Source organism: Haliotis rubra, unplaced genomic scaffold, assembly GCF_003918875.1.
Source record: "Haliotis rubra isolate DU_JTF1 unplaced genomic scaffold, ASM391887v1 Scf51, whole genome shotgun sequence".
Classification (NCBI taxonomy): domain Eukaryota; kingdom Metazoa; phylum Mollusca; class Gastropoda; order Lepetellida; family Haliotidae; genus Haliotis; species Haliotis rubra.
Window position 1 is genome coordinate 1,593,617 of NW_025767202.1, and position 17,273 is coordinate 1,610,889.

At 36.8% G+C, this 17,273-nt stretch overlaps 1 protein-coding gene and 1 long non-coding RNA gene across 2 annotated transcripts in view; one reads left to right on the top strand and one right to left on the bottom strand.

Moving 5' to 3' along the window:
• Positions 1 to 4,651: 4,651 nt before the first annotated feature.
• LOC124292158 (serine/threonine-protein kinase PRP4 homolog) overlaps positions 4,652 to 17,273 on the bottom strand; it is a 34,134-nt gene continuing 21,512 nt past the window's right edge. Inside the window, 4 exon segments of the mRNA XM_046729206.1 lie at positions 4,652 to 6,236; positions 8,057 to 11,380; positions 15,813 to 16,051; positions 16,670 to 16,784. Of these exon segments, the coding sequence (XP_046585162.1) occupies positions 11,177 to 11,380; positions 15,813 to 16,051; positions 16,670 to 16,784 (558 nt within the window). The 3' untranslated portion in view covers positions 4,652 to 6,236; positions 8,057 to 11,176.
• On the top strand, positions 6,509 to 7,123 carry LOC124292164. Its single transcript, XR_006902380.1, has 2 exons — positions 6,509 to 6,611; positions 7,066 to 7,123. It is a non-coding gene; the product is annotated as an uncharacterized LOC124292164 (long non-coding RNA).

Genomic DNA, 17,273 nt, shown 5'->3' on the forward strand with positions numbered 1-17,273 from the left:
AACCGCTCTGTGGAATTCAATGAACTTATACATGGGCTTTCTTGGGACTCTAATGGTGTGCATCTCATATTTTGTTTTTATTTTATTGGTTTTTTTTGTAAGTTTAGAGACATTTGAACTTAGGTACATTTTGCTGAATTCCTCTATGATGATAGTGTTATAGGGGATGAAGTCTATCCACTTCTCCACAAAAACTGCTCAACAGAATTGAATGAACTTCTACTCTAAAGGTGTGCATTTCATAATATCATATGCAATTTCTTAATTTTGTCACTTTTACAGATGTTTGAACTTAGTTGAATCTCGTTCTATTCAGCCAGTGTTCGTTCCATCCAACAGGGGGTGTACGTTATCCACTTCTCCTCAAAAACTACTTTATGGAATTCATTTAGATTACACATGTGCTTTATACGGAGTCTAAAGGCGTGCATCTCATATTTTGATTTTGTATTTTATTTATTTTTCCAATTTTAATGCCGTTTGAACTTATATAAATTTGGTTGAATTTCTCTCTGAATATAGTGTTATAGGGGATTCAGTCTATCAACTTCTCCACAAAAGCTGCTCAACAGAATTGGCCTTCTATGTGTGTTTCATTGGGACTCTAAAGGTGTGCGTCTCATACCTTGTTCATCCAATTTCTTAATTTTGTCACTTCTACAGATGTTTGAACTTGAATTGGCTCTATTCATCCAGTGCGTCCCATACAACAGGGGGTTTACTTTATCCACTTATCCTCAAAAACCACTGCACAAAACTCATTTAGCTTACATATGTCTTTTATAGAGACTCTAAAGGTGTGCATCTCATATTTTGTTTTCGTATTTTATAATTTTTTGTATGTTTAGAAAATTGTGAACGTAGTTAAATTTCCTGAATTCCTCTCTGATGATAGGGAAATAGGGGATTAAGTCTATCCACTTCTCCACAAAAACTGCTCAACAGAATTGATTAAGCTTATACATGTGTTTCATTGAGACTCTAAAAGTGTGCATGTCATAGTTGCATAGATGTTTATTGAACTTGATCGTGAATTTTGTTCAATTATTGATCTTTATATGTCTTATGAATGTCATCGGGGGCATCCGTGTCCCTGGACACAATTTTTTCTTGTTTTAAAATGACTTACGTCCATTGGAGTGCAATCCAGAACATTTTAGGTCCTGGAAAGACTTGATGAGCAAATAGGCACGAGAGATAGTAGGGGTGTACCTAAGAACTAGGTGGGCACTTAATCTCTGCATTACAATAGCTTTTTGAACTTTTTTTGTAGTATCCTTGTCTGTGTCTCTTGTGTTTAAAGTTGTCTATAGCTTCTCTCACCTGTTGTCTATAGCTTCTCTCACCTGTTGTCTATAGCTTCTCTCACCTGTTGTCTATAGCTTCTCTCACCTGTTGTCTCTCACCTGTTGTCTATAGCTTCTCTCACCTGTTGTCTATAGCTTCTCTCACCTGTTGTCTATAGCTTCTCTCACCTGTTGTCTATAGCTTCTCTCACCTGTTATCTATAGCTTTTCTCACCTGATTTGAGCCAAGCTTTTCCCTGTGTGTCTGAATGTGTCTCTAGCATGAATTCAGAAGTAGTAATATTAATACAACAACAAAATAAAGTACATAGAAAAGTATTTCCAGTACTACGTGATCATTAACACTTTATACCACAGAATATTGTGTTTGCAGTTTTAGGGTTACTCTGCTTGCTAGTTGTAAACACTGTGCATGTGTATTGTTGGAAAGAACGAGAAGAGATATAGAAGATTAGTTTGTGTAAGCGTATCTATTTCATGAACCAAAAGATTTAGTTTTGTTGAACAAACTATCCACTGAGAGATCTGAAGGGTTAGAACTGCCATAGCCAGTCTAGTGTTGTTTACTTACCTTTAACGATCAGTATATATACTCAGTGAGTGATTGAGTTGATTAAAGTCACGTCAGCAATATTTCAGCCATATTGTGACTTGATAAAGGTATACGATAATCTTAAAATCTGTCATCGATAGACAGAAAAACAACTAGCAATATATGACATATTTGTTTTAAAACTAGTTATAGAACATTAAAACTGATCATTCGACACTTGTACATAAACGTGGGGCTAGAGGACGCCACCAAGGACACCCTACAAGGGACCATGGGGACTTACTTTACCTGTGCTACCTACATGGTTCCCCAGACGGATTTACACCTTTCATTAGTAACTGGCGGTTGTCGAAAGTTAGCCGGAGATTAAAACTGAACAACTATTCATCGCTTTTAAAATTCAAGTAGATATACCATTCAAAAAAAGTAGGGGATATTCCATTTTGCTAGCATACCACTAGCCACTGCCTGTGCATATGAGAAAAAGTAATATATATCCATACAGATGAAACATTTCCAAAGAAATGGAATAAATTGTCACATTTTCCCTTAATTTCTCTTCATAATCTGTTTCCTCTTTGGCTTCATCATTTGAATTTATCAATATTGTAAATCCAATATCCCCTACTTTTTTTCAATGATATATAATAACAATATATACTCAGCAGAAGTACACCCGGTTCGTTCACGGTACTATAGTTGTTGTGACGCAGTGACGGGTTTCCTATAGCAATCTGAAGGAATAGGGTGGTTTTTCAGGTTTCTTGTGATTGTGTAGTACATCTGAATGAAAGTTGGACGTTTTGTTTGTTTGTTTGTTCTTGTATTTTGCTTATCCTCCGTTGATCTATGATTTCTTTTCTTTGTGGATAACATGTTCAGCGGCCGACTGTCCCGTGTATTTTAAAGATATATTCAGATACTTGAAGGACTTGTGCATAAGTAATATTTACATGAAACTAGAATTATAACAAACAATTTTCGTTAGAAGGGAACGTATCTGATACACATTATACGTCTTTATTCAATTGAGCCTCTTCTAAGGCTGTAAACGGAAACTATGTTAGAAATATCTTGAAAGGAAGATTGGGAAAATAATCAAAGGGAAAGACATTGTAAATATTGCTCTTACACATTAGTGAGTGAGTAAATGAGTATGGTTTTAAGCCGCTTTTAGCAATATTCCAGCAACATTATGGTTGGTGACACCAGAAACGGGCTTCACACAGTGTACCCATGCGGAGATTCGAACTGGATCTTTGGCCTGATGAGCAAACACTTTAACTGCTTGGCTACCTCACCGCTCCTTCATACACAGTAAACATAAGTGCTTTGGAAATGAGGAAAGACTGGATAGATCAGCAGTAACTAGGCATGTGTTTTTGTATTCTTACCATGTAATACTTTAAGGACCGTTCATAATTTATGGCTAGTGTGGGTGATAATGATTTTTATGGAGAAGCATGTACAATGTGAATGACAAATAAAACAACAAAAAACACACCTACCCCTAAAGTCATCATCGCCATCTCCCCCTCTCTTTCTCTCTCCCTCTCCACACACACACACACACACACACCTAGCCGTAACTCGTGAACGGTCCCTTTCAGTGTGTGGATATCGTTGTTTTCTGGCTATGGGTACCTAATATTATATTACAGTGTTGAATACTTGAATATCTATGTAATAATACAATGTGTTGTGAGTACTATGGACTGATGGCCTACATTTTGAATAACTAAAGATTACCACATGTTGGACTTGAGTGTGCGTGTTTTCGCTGCTTTGCGCATTGTGCACTCTAAGCTTCAGCCATGGAGACCGTGCAATGTTCACACTTATGGGAGGGTTACACAAAGTGCGTGATCTAGACGATCACTTGTCAGACTTCCATTTTGTGGAAGCCGCGATGGCTGAGTGGGAAAAATGGCCGACTTGTGCTGTCGATTAGGTGCCGTGCGAGTGGGTTCGAATCTCGGATGGGACACAACCCTAAACAAGAACTAGAATGTGTATTGTAAAAGTGTAATCCTAATTTGTGGTGTGTATGACATGTACTAGTATTTACAGGAAATAAAGACATATGTTTCCTGAATAAGCGAAAGGTTGTGTCGTTTCTTCATTACAGGAAAACTGTTGAAACTGTAATTGTAATGTTACCAAGGTAAGACCAGTGGTTGATGGGGTGAATATTTATACAGTATTTTTTTTATACAACTAGGCGCCCTTAAACTGTCTGAAAGAAATATAAAACAGCACCGCCACACCCAGTGAGAGGCACCCAATACACAATAATTGTCACACATAAGGTCGGTTTCTCTGTAGATGTTTGTTTGAGGCTTCAGTTTCAATATTCCAGTTGCACAACAGCAGTCTGGACCAGACAATCCAGTGATCGATATTGCAGGGTATGCAATCTACCACCAGATCGACCTCGATCTTGATAGTTTATTGAGGCACCTCACTAAAGACTGTTGTGAAACAAGTGAGTGAGTGAAAAACAGCTTCATAGCTAAAGACCTGAAGAACATGATTGTGTTGGTTTGTTGTTCAAATGCGACACTCATCAACATTCCAGCTATATGGCGGCGGTCTGTAAATAATCGAGTCTGGACCAGACAATCCAGTGATCAGCATCATCAGCATCGATCTAGGCATTTGGGATACGATGACATGGGTCAACAAAGTTACTGAAGACCAATTCTAACCCGAATCTTTACGGGTGAATGTCTAATGAACTCTAGTCTTTGCTTGATCAGTCGTCAACTTGGACAAGAAGACAAAACAAACGTTACAATCCATACCAACAAATTTATTTCAGACACTTTTCTTCACAGCAAAAATATGACAGTTATTGAAATTCATATCAACATTCATTTTGCAAATTACGTAAAGACAAGCTGATATGATGTTCATATGACAATTTTTGGCAGGTCATTAACATGCCGACAAAAGTCAGAATTGTCTGCTAACGTAACGTAGTAACCAGAACTCTAAATGATATACAACAGTTTAATTGTCGTCTTTGGTCTGGAGCGCTGGCTGATCACGTGTTGGCTGATCACGATTCCCCTCCACCTCGCTGGTGGAAGTTGATACGGAAAGAAGAAGCATCTCATCTGAAATCATGTGACACCTGATACGTCCTTGCCTGGTCACATGACAGACACCCATATGCTCATTGGCTGATTGTGATCACGTGATGCCCAGCATGGCCAACAGTGATGCGGCTTGACGGAAGGATCATTGTATGTAACGAAGAAAGAAAAGTGGCCTACCTGTGAAATTAAAACAGAGATGACCTAAATAAGCTGGTTGAAGAACTGAGGGAAAGTGGATTGACCATCATCTGACAACATACAACTTACGCATTTTCACCTTTTTGCATTAAACAAAACTTTTGGATGTGATCCACAGCCACCCCAAACATTTGGCCCAGTGATGCACCAAGACTGCCAAACGATTGTGGGTTTCAAATAACAGTAAATATAAAATTTACAAACATTTTCATACCACGGAATATGCACTGATTAATGAACGACATATCATTTCCAGACTCTTGAAATTTGTCAATCTGGGCTAATGTTTCAGCTTTCACAAACATATCACCATTTTAAGAATATTGTACATGACGACAAACTGCAAAACGATTAATAAGGTCTTGCTCTCAAGTACACAGATGAAAATTATTCATTATCCAATATCCACTGTCAATTGTTTACTGAGCAAAGACGCTGCCACGGCAGAAATGTGGGAGGATTGATCTTAAATAGTGGTAGCTGTTGTTACCCTGCCTGGTGCACAGCATTAAGGTATGAGTGGGATAAAGATTCTAAACTGAGGTACGGTATCTCTAGGCTAATACTATATAACTGGCATTAGCCTATACTATTACAGGCAACTATACACACACACTTGGAGTAGTGCAATAACCTTGAAAATGTTTACCTTAATCAAACTCCTAACAACACTATTAGTAATATTTGTAAATGTCTTTTCATGAGGTCTCTAAAACCTTCCCTCATGGCGTCTATAAGAGAAATCGGACGAATCCACTTGGTGCACCACAACTAAACCTTCAGGTCAAACTAAAATGTTTTCAACTGAGTAGCATTCCCTGACAATTCCAGTCTCTCGGATGATATATAAAACAATGCTTTGAACCAAGAACAAATTTGTACCCTATTTACAAAATCGGAAACAAAGTTGAAAAGTTCTAATGTATATAGACCGAAGAAACAGATGTTGGAACCCTGTTGGTACTGGGTACTGTATTTGCATGCGTTCCATGCTCCCTAGCATTACCAGTATTCTATCTCATTCTTTTTGTGTTAACCTTATAAAGAGATCCTCAGCCTCCTGCTCCCAGATTGTACCTAGAAATGAAAATATTTTGTTTAGTACATGTTCAGAGAAATGGTGAGTGAAAAGCAGGTCCCAGGGCTGGAGTATTATCTGAAACAAGGACTATAGAGCTTGTAAAAACCTTGTCATCAGTCGTCCATCCAAAGTCTAAATTTCACAAAGGTTCTCTTCATTGACAGACAGCACCGTTCATTTTGGGACCAGTCATCTTGACACTATTTGGTTCAAATCCCTGTAGCTGACCCTCCCATGAACTAGCCACGAACAACTACTTAAGTCTACATTTATCTGGAACAATGCAAGAAATACCTTCATTTAGGAGGTCTCAACAACTCAGATACCACAGTGTTTCAGAAACCAACGACTCATCGGGTATTTCATTATTTGTCAAGCAGAGGTACAGATAAGCTGCGTATCTGCGTAAATTACGCAAATATTTATGTGAATACTCAATTCCTATCAAGTCTATTGCGTACAAGTACGCTTGAATTTTTGTAAGTACTCAATTAATTTGATCTTACATGTGTACACACACAAATGTCAAATCTTAGCTTGCATACCGGTAGATGGATAAAATAACTGAGAAATATTGAGAGGTTCTATTTCAGCACATGACCTTGGAAACTTGCAGTCTTTTTTTATCGTTTCTCTCATTACAGATCAACTATATATATATATATTTAAATATATTTTTACAAGTAATGGAAAATGGCAAAATATCCAATTAAGTTTGAGTGAGGTGGGTACAATATATTTGGTTAATCACAGGAAAATTAGGATACCCAATTGAGATTAACACAAGCGAGTACATAACTCAATGACCCAAAAAGTTATCTGTAGCTCTGGTCAAGTACATACATGTGCATCATTCGGAGGTGCAGACAACTAAATGTGTGAAGAAAGAAATTACAAAAGCGTTCAAAATATAAAATGTCCTCCAATGTTAAATATGTTGGAATACTAAGTCAATTTTGACAGTACAGTTCACCATTATTTCCAATACCGTACGGTTTCCTGTATTTGGTCACCTGGTAATTATTAGCTGTGTGACTATAATCAAGTCATTCCTGTTTTCTGATTCTGTCTGTAAAGTTTCTATTTTTATACTTGTCCTATCTCATACTATGCTTTCATTCCTTCAATCCTGGTGTGGAAACACCTCAGATCCAAGTTTCTAGTTTCGGAAACACAACAACCGACTCAAACACTTCCCACGTTCCCAGGGTTGCCACTGTGGGTGATGCACCACTGCAGTCTTGTGCAATTCAGGATAAGTAAACTTGACAAATTCTCATATTTGTCAAATTGTACTTATCCTGTACAGCCCTGCAGTCCACTTTTGTTTAATAAATAGAGACCAAAATACAATAGTGCGAGTCTGGTTTTACGCCGCTTTTAGCAATATTCCAGGAATATCACGGCAGGGGACACCAGACATGGGCTTCACATATTATACTCATGTGGGGAGTCTAACCCGGGGTCTTTGGCGTGAAGAGCCAATGCCTTAACCACTAGGCTACCCCACCGCCCCAAACATGCAATAGTGTGAGACAGGAAAAGTATTAGATAAGAAATTGAATGCCAAATTTACAATCTAAAACATAATTCATAATAAACAAACCTACTTCAAATATTTGTCAAATTGAATAAATGCCAAAATATGTTTTAAATATAACGTTCAAAATGAAGCGATTACAAAAACTATTGACAAATGACTAGTACAATGCTGCCCAATATAGAAAGCTGTGAACGCTTCATTCTACAAACACATACAGTGATATATACTAGTATATCACCTGTTGTGACAACAGGCATCTTAAATGTCACTCACGGTAGTCAATATCAGGCACTACTTATCATTACTCAAAACTGAAGACTCCCTCAGCTCCCAACTGTATCGAGTTCTGTGATTGCTTGACTGATGACCTTGACACACATCCTGTCAGGGGTCAATCTCCGCCAATGCAGTGGTAACGAAAGGAAATCAAAACAATTAGAATTAAGTTCTACAAACTTCCAATCTGTAAGCCTTATATCTTTTATAAGTTGGTTAAGAAATATTCTGGCCAATATTCAAGGTAAGTGGTCCAAAGGTAATCAGCTTCTTTTTATTAAAACATATTAGTAACCATTTCTTATGAACAACAGTGATTTATCTCAACTTACTGTGGCCCGAAATTGTTGAAAGTGTTTTTTTTCTCTCTCTTTTATAAGTTTCTATTGGCTAGTCTTGTTAACCAACTGAAAACATATAAGGTCTATTAGAACCTAGTCTACAAAACATGAGTAAAGGTAAGTCCATGTGTCTATTGTATTTATTACACAGTACAAATTCAAACCTTTCACAAACTTAGATGGATTTTCATTTACAAAATCATCATGAAACATATTAAACCTCTTTGCAAATGTGAGATTTGTCAACTTGTCACAGACTGACACAAGTATGACTTGCCTTCCACCATTTATACATCTGACAGGATGCAAAGCATCTTAGTACTAAGCAAAGGCATCAATTCATTCTAAGTCAACATTAATATCAGAGAAAATGTCAAGCATCAATAATAACATAAAAAACAAAATTATTACCACTTCTGAAAGCAGCTTAAGTCTTTAATTGACAAAGCATCCAGAGATGGTAGTTCCTGTACAAAGAAACAAACAATCATACAGTCGCCATGGTTACCATGATCACATGCAGTACATTACTACCGTATCCATAGTTACACATGTGGGAATACACAATCCTTTAAGGATACATTCATGTTTCTTTGGATGGTAGATGATAATCTCCACTGAAGATATGTACAAGGGCCAAATTATCCCCCCTCCCAAACCCCCTCCCCTGCAAAATATTGTTCACGCTCTTCTCAATCGTCAACAGTTCTATTTACTTTATAAAATGATAACAATGACTCATCGAATCATGGCTTTCTTGGGAGACAGGTTGATTATCATGATTAAACAACAGACTCGTTTTTATGAGATTGAGAATGGAATTGTGGTCATGTAATAACAAATCACTAAAGAGAGTGAAGATGGACTGTTTGATTTTCGGGTTGATCAATGATTTATATTTGAAACACATTCATTAAATAAACAAAATGTCAACTTCATAGTCAGGAGAACAAGATCCCATTAGCCTTAGAAAGAGGACATAATATACACAATATTCAATGGAAACGTCTGTGTCCGACATTTATGCTTTAAAAAAGAACTAGCTGATAACAACAGTCAGCACACACCATTTCCTCTTTATGGCAACTTTCACTGCTTCTGCAGTTAAACAAAGAAATAGTATGTCAAACTCAAACCATAAAATCTTACCAGACATATGTGAAAGGACGATGTAAACACCACTGAAAGAAATGGTTCAACAATACATGATAGCGTGTTCTACCCAACTCGGAACTTTCTGTGAAGCAGAGACCTATCATCATATAAGGAATAGTGTTATCGATGTGATATCATGATCCGAAACACTTTGTGTCCGGTCAGCTAATTTTGAAATACAGTCACCTCAAAGGAACTATTTGAGAATGTAATATAGTTACATATATTCAGAATCTGCTCGCTAACTACATTACTGACGTAACCAGTAACTATAGACAGTGTTTTCCTGATCTTTAGGTTGAGAAACACGGCAGCTATTGACATGGACCTATACATGATGAGGCAGTTCACTCAAAAACACTGTATTCATAGGAGTGTTTCTGGAGTTACTTTTTTTGAGAGAAGTTACATCTGATTAAGGATAGGATTAATACGACATGTTTCATCAATTCTGGCAAACATCAAATGTTAGAATTAAAAACAAACATGTATCATGCTCACCACAGGATTGCACAATACAATGTTTATTCTGAATATTCGCTATTTACAATCCGGAAACACTCAGCTAATAATCTGTTTACCGGTATCCTTACAAACAAAGCCCACTTTAGGTTATTCTCTATACTTTAATGTGTTTTCGGTTGGGTTGTCAGTATTAAGTCTTGTGGTCTTGTATGATTCATTAAACTTTGAGATGTCAGAAATACTTGCTGTACGTAACTATTGCCTCAGCTGATAACTAAATAGTGCTGAAATATTTCTTGCAGCTTTCAATATTTTCAACAACATTTTCCTATTCACAAGATGTAAGATGTTAGCAGGGTTAGGTTGTAAATAAGTCCATATTTTGACTTGTACATGTTTGAACATACCCTTACATGAACTGCTCTTTGATTGTATGACAAACATGCATGCTCCTTCAAAATATGTCAAATCTATAAAAATGCAAATGAAGAAAATACAGCCCCATCACAGACCAGTGCATATGGTAATAACGTGAAAACATGTTGCCAAGGAGAAGCTTCAGATTGTGACTGTACTGGACAGATTGACTGGATAAAGGAAATCCACTTATCTGGATGTGCACTTATCTGAATGGTGGCAAAACACAACCCTAACCATCCACAGCAAACATCTGAAACAAAGGTGGATTCAATGAGAACACCATATTCACAAAGGGCTCTCTGTTCATATGGACAAACAAACCTGTATACATCAATACTGCTTGTTCAATATTTATCCATTTAGAGATTTACCTTTTCCAAATGCTTTATCACCAAAAAAAATTAATCTATCTGGTTGAGAGGGATATCCATGGGGTCAGTTTGATTCACTTGTCAAAAAGTGGTACTGTCATGTAGAATGTTCTTAATATATATCTGTTTCAACCTCAGATTTTCTTGGAACTTGCAGAAGACATATTCCTTGACCATTTCATTTAATCCCAATTCTTAAATGTTACTTAACTAAACATAGGGTATAGTTAACCAACACTTTGCAACAAAACAAAAACCAATACAATCCTATAATATGTGTACATTCAAAAACAAAAGCTGGTTCAATGATTAAATTCCTGCAAAAAAGTCAGTCTATGTTTTTGGTTTGAGTTGCCACAGGAAGTCTAGAGTTTTTCTTGAATGAAGTGATGGGTGAGCTCTTGGTTAATTGATAACCTCTTGGAGGGATCAAGCATTATTGTCCGTTCCAACAAGTCTTTGAGTTGAGCAACTTTGCGCAGCTGGTCGTCTGGCAGCCTCTGGTATCCAACCATCTCTGCCAGCAGGTCCTTGTTGGGATTGATGTTGCTCAGCACAGTGACCTTCTCCTACAAGCCACAAAACACTCTCATTAGCTTTAGTTCATTCTGAGTCAGTAGTTTGGGTTGGCTTAAAATATTTCAAACACATCAAGCGTGCCAGCTACTGGTGGTCCGATGAATTGAAATAATCGAAGGTTGGTCGCAGTGACTAAACGACCAAGCAATCGATCATGTTTTCTCATAATCAAACACAAACAATTCTGGAACACTTGTTTTCATAAACAATATTTTTCACAAGGTTGATTTTGTCTGTTACATTTCATAACCACTACAAGTTTGTTTCAAGTCATGATTGAATTTATCTTAAAAACTCCAAGAAATTTATGTTCCTGACATACTTTAGTACTGTCGGAAATAGAAAAAAACTGTATTCTCTCATTTATCTCTACAATTTTTGTAGTTGATATGTGAAAGTGTGAAATATCTGTTAAACTAAGTTTCGGCCTAACTACAGTCTCAGTGGTAGAGAGATAGGAAACGGAGAAAAAGGACTTATACTGAGGGGAAATTAGTGCAGAAATGAGCAATGCGGTTTTTTACTAAGTCCAAAAAGACTTATTTGGAACAGACATGGCTTTATGCAAATTAGTGTGCGACGATATTGTATTACAAAGGACACTTTTTAAATGCTCAATTTGAAATTAGACGTAGATTCATTATAAACAATAGCTGACGTAAAAAATAATAACTTTTATGCTGAAACTATTAAGGATTTAGCTACCATGCAGTCTCACTGTCACTATAAAAACAAACAGATAGGAGGGGTCGCCTCAAAAGCAAAACCTGGGGTCGGGCTTGGGGATAGAGATATCAGCTAAGATAAGATAATCCTTTAGAGCAATTATACTGGCACGTCATAACAATTTACAAATAATATCCAGTCCTGTTGATCTTCGGGTGGTCATGCCACCTATATACTACGATGCGTTTCTATGGTTTTCGGGTATCATACTCTTTTACATATCTCAACATAAACTATATGAAACTATATGAAAGAAAGACACGTAAGATGTTAATCAATAGATGAGACATAGTCAACACACATGAAAAAGCACAAAATATCTTTGAGATGACCGCTTGTGCCTGTAGGAAGCACGTGCATTTCATGCCGGTATCCTCCCATTACCCCTACATCCCATTACCCCTACAGCTTATAACAACAAAGTTCACGGTCCAATGCACTGCTAATCCCCTTCCTGTTACCTGTTACCTGGACAATGGACTAGCCCAAACACATGAACACAAGATTTAATGTTTTAATTTATGGATTTAATTACCAGTGTTCAGGAATAGCGTCTGACCCTCTGACAAATCCGGCAGATTCGCCAACGGTCCGATAGAAATCTACAACCCACCTGTCTCAGTTTCTGACTGTATATTTCACAATGATTTTGACTGAATTTGTTATATGTGACATGTGACACTTGTTTGCTGTTAATAAATCTTATGTTTGTTAATAATTTCAATGCCAATTATAAGAAATGTTAAATCTGAAATGTGTGTTTAATTTTATTCTGTGGGTCCTGTGAATTTTCAATGGGTCAGACAGACATCTGAAACTTACTGGACTCAATGTCCTGTTACTTTGAAACACCATTCGTGAACACTGAATTACACGAATACATGAATATAATACACAGATATCTTCCTGGTCGTGACATGAATATGAGCAGCAGGTCATGTTAACTTTTTAACCGGACCTTCTGGCTATCCTCTGGCGGATGATTATGCACCGTCACATTCCTCAAAACATTTCCGACTGTTGTGACTCTGCTTCTGCAAGTTGACTGGACACACTTCCAGTGTAGAAAAGACTGTCTCTCGACATTCTTAGTGTGTAGATAACCCTCAAATAGGACTTGGGTGCTACCTCTCCGTGACATAACAAACTCAACATTGCGAGGACCAGCCATGTTGATGTCATGTTAGTTTGTTTCCAACATTTATATACTATGCTAAGTCATCTCAAATTACTTGTCTCATCTCAGTGTCAATTTCAACATTTACTTCATTTCATCTTAACAAACTTTCTCTGACCAAGAACACCTTAATCCTTTCTAATTTGTATACACAACACTTTACTATGCTAAGTCATCTCAAATTACTTGTCTCATCTCAGTGTCAATTTCAACATTACTTCATTTCATCTTAACTAACTTTCTCTAACCAAGAACACCTTAATCCTTTCTAATTTGTATACACAACACTTTACTATGCTAAGTAATCTCAAATTACTTGTCTCATCTCAGTGTCAATTTCAACATTTACTTCATTTCATCTTAACAAACGTTCTCTGACCAAGAACACCTTACTCCTTTCTAATTTGTATACACAACACTTTACTATACTAAGTCATCTCAAATTACTTGTCTCATCCCAGTGTCAATTTCAACATTTACTTCATTTCATCTTAACAAACTTTCTCTAACCAAGAACACCTTAATCCTTTCTAATTTGTATACACAACACTTTACTATGCTAAGTCATCTCAAATTACTTGTCTCATCTCAGTGTCAATTTCAACATTTACTTCATTTCATCTTAACAAACGTTCTCTGACCAAGAACACCTTAATCCTTTCTAATTTGTATACACAACACTTTACTATACTAAGTCATCTCAAATTACTTGTCTCATCTCAGTGTCAATTTCAACATTTACTTCATTTCATCTTAACAAACGTTCTCTAACCAAGAACACCTTAATCCTTTCTAATTTGTATACACAACACTTTACTATACTAAGTCATCTCAAATTACTTGTCTCATCTCAGTGTCAATTTCAACATTTACTTCATTTCATCTTAACAAACTTTCTCTAACCAAGAACACCTTAATCCTTTCTAATTTGTATACACAACACTTTAATATGCTAAGTAATCCTTTCTCTCAGTGTCAATTTACTTCATTTCATCTTAACAAACGTATCCTTTCTAATTTGTATACACAACACTTTACTATGCTAAGTCATCTCAAATTACTTGTCTCATCCTCAGTGTCAATTTCAACATTTACTTCATTTCATCTTAACAAACGTTCTCTGACCAAGAACACCTTAATCCTTTCTAATTTGTATACACAACACTTTACTATACTAAGTCATCTCAAATTACTTGTCATCTCAAATTACTTGTCTCATCCCAGTGTCAATTTCAACATTTACTTCATTTCATCTTAACAAACTTTCTCTAACCAAGAACACCTTAATCCTTTCTAATTTGTATACACAACACTTTACTATGCTAAGTCATCTCAAATTACTTGTCTCATCTCAGTGTCAATTTCAACATTTACTTCATTTCATCTTAACAAACTTTCTCTAACCAAGAACACCTTAATCCTTTCTAATTTGTATACACAACACTTTACTATGCTAAGTCATCTCAAATTACTTGTCTCATCTCAGTGTCAATTTCAACATTTACTTCATTTCATCTTAACAAACTTTCTCTAACCAAGAACACCTTAATCCTTTCTAATTTGTATACACAACACTTTACTATGCTAAGTCATCTCAAATTACTTGTCTCATCTCAGTGTCAATTTCAACATTTACTTCATTTCATCTTAACAAACTTTCTCTAACCAAGAACACCTTAATCCTTTCTAATTTGTATACACAACACTTTAATCGCTCCCATGGGTAAGTTCATTATGCCAGACAGGTAAATGCCGTGTGTTGTTTTAACTAATTGTAGTGGTACTGGGATGTAGGGGTACTGGGATGTAGGGGTAATGGGATACAACCTTCATGCCAGGTGAGTCGACGGTCCGTCGTCATACCTGGCTGAGCGACCTAATTGCCATCTATAGTTTTCAGCAGCTATTCGGTTTTTTTCTAAGTTTTGCCCGATTTTACGAGTAAACATGCTTTTCTGGATATCGTATTACGCATCCCAATGAACGCCCAGTTAGGCCGAAGTGGGTTATTTCGACATGTGCTATTTGCAATTGTGTAAATATTAGGGATACAGAGTAACAGCCTGAAAACAGTTTTTTTCTATTTCTGACAGTACTATAGTCATACTTTAAAGATGTGAAATTTTGCCAAAAAACCCAAAAGAACTACATTTTTTCCTTATTTTTATGTGCATTAACAAATTTCATTAATGATGCTAACCAATTTATTTCGATGATTGATCGGTTGTAACAAACCAATCATCAATTATGAGATTTTAACCAATTCCCAACACTAGTGTCAGCTGAAGTTGGGAAGACAAACTGAAGTTATATACATGCCAGATATTTTCCATCTGCATGAACAACCAAGATTAAAAGCCTGCGTAAATCTGAGATTCAAACCCACATTCTTAGGATTCTGGCATTCCCAGGGGCCGTAACTCTGCACAGCAATTTTTTTATATCCCTAACCCATTGTGCTAAAGTTATGTGTAATTTCAGTATGTCTATAAATCATTATCACAGAACAAGTAACTCACCCTCTGTGTGACTTTATCCACCTCATGGTACAAGAAGTTGTAGTTGCTGTCGAAGTGTTGTTCCTTAAACATCCCTTTGCGTATCATCTTATTGGGCATTTTACCTTTCACGTCCATGACAAACTTCAGCATCTCATTATTGGAGTTGCCAGGGAATAAGATCTTGCCTGTGTACAGCTCATAGATGGTGCAGCCCACGGACCACATGTCGATGGCATGGTCGTAACCCATGCCGATGACTGGAAATAATCAATAGTAAATCCATCTCACACTTTTCCCAAAAAACCATGGAGACAGTGTAGGTATTTGGATACATACATTTGACCCCACAAACAAGGGGAGGCAACTCTGCAGATGACTGGGCCACTTGCTCCACCTAGCACAGAAGCAGCTACATGATACACAGAGGTGAGGAAAGCAGCTTGGTCTCACAAATCTTGAACAGTAATCTTGGTTGATTTGAATCACTAGTTCTCATCACAGCATGTAAAGAGGTACATTAGAAAACCTATCAAACAGAACTATTCCTGATACCATTAACTGAATCAAGGTTGTATTCTTTGGCAGCAACAGTGACAATTTCTTTGAAATTCTGCTCTCCCAGTTTAACATGGCTTAACATTTACAAATAAATGCTATAACCACCTGGATATCACACTGCCTTCAACAGTTTTCAAAATTTTCTGTCTGTGATGGTATTCTTGCCCTAACACTCATGTGAAAAATGAATGGTCCCTTAACTTAAATCTCAGATGAACAAGCCCCAGAAAACCAGAAAACTGCACACGATTACTATTATTCATGTATAGGATCGCTCTGATGACAAAACGTTCAACTGACAGATGTATATCACTCACTGATCTCCGGTGCTCTGTAGAACCGACTGACAAGGTAGGGTGTGATGTCATTCTCAGACACATGAGAAGCAGAGCCAAAGTCACACAGCTTCAGCACCAGTTTGGATTCATTCACCTGCAAGAACAGTGGAAACATTAACACTTGAAACACCTTGGTAGAAAACAAAGGAAAAACATTATTCTACAGACCAGCATACCCAGAAGAGTTATTCCCCTTTAGTTTCAAACTTGTTCAATACTTGCATGTTATGGTGGTAATGGTACCTTTAGCAGGTGCCTTAGGAAACAGACTAATTGCTAACATGAAGAATGTATATTGAACTTTTTCTAGCCTTGATGTGCAAGTTGCATTTTTTTGGTATATTTATAATACTTATCCTATCTCATACTATTCAATGTTTTCTTGTTCATATGACGATGGAACCTCTTCAACCTATTCTAACATCTCACCCAAAAACTCCTGTTCAGTCTACTGTGGTGGGTCTTTAGAAGTCATTGTTAAGTTATGCAAAGAATTCATCTTGCCCCATTCATCATTCCCTTGACTTGGAGCCAGAATCACCCCAGTAATATGAACACCATGTTTAGTTGGGTGGGAATCCAC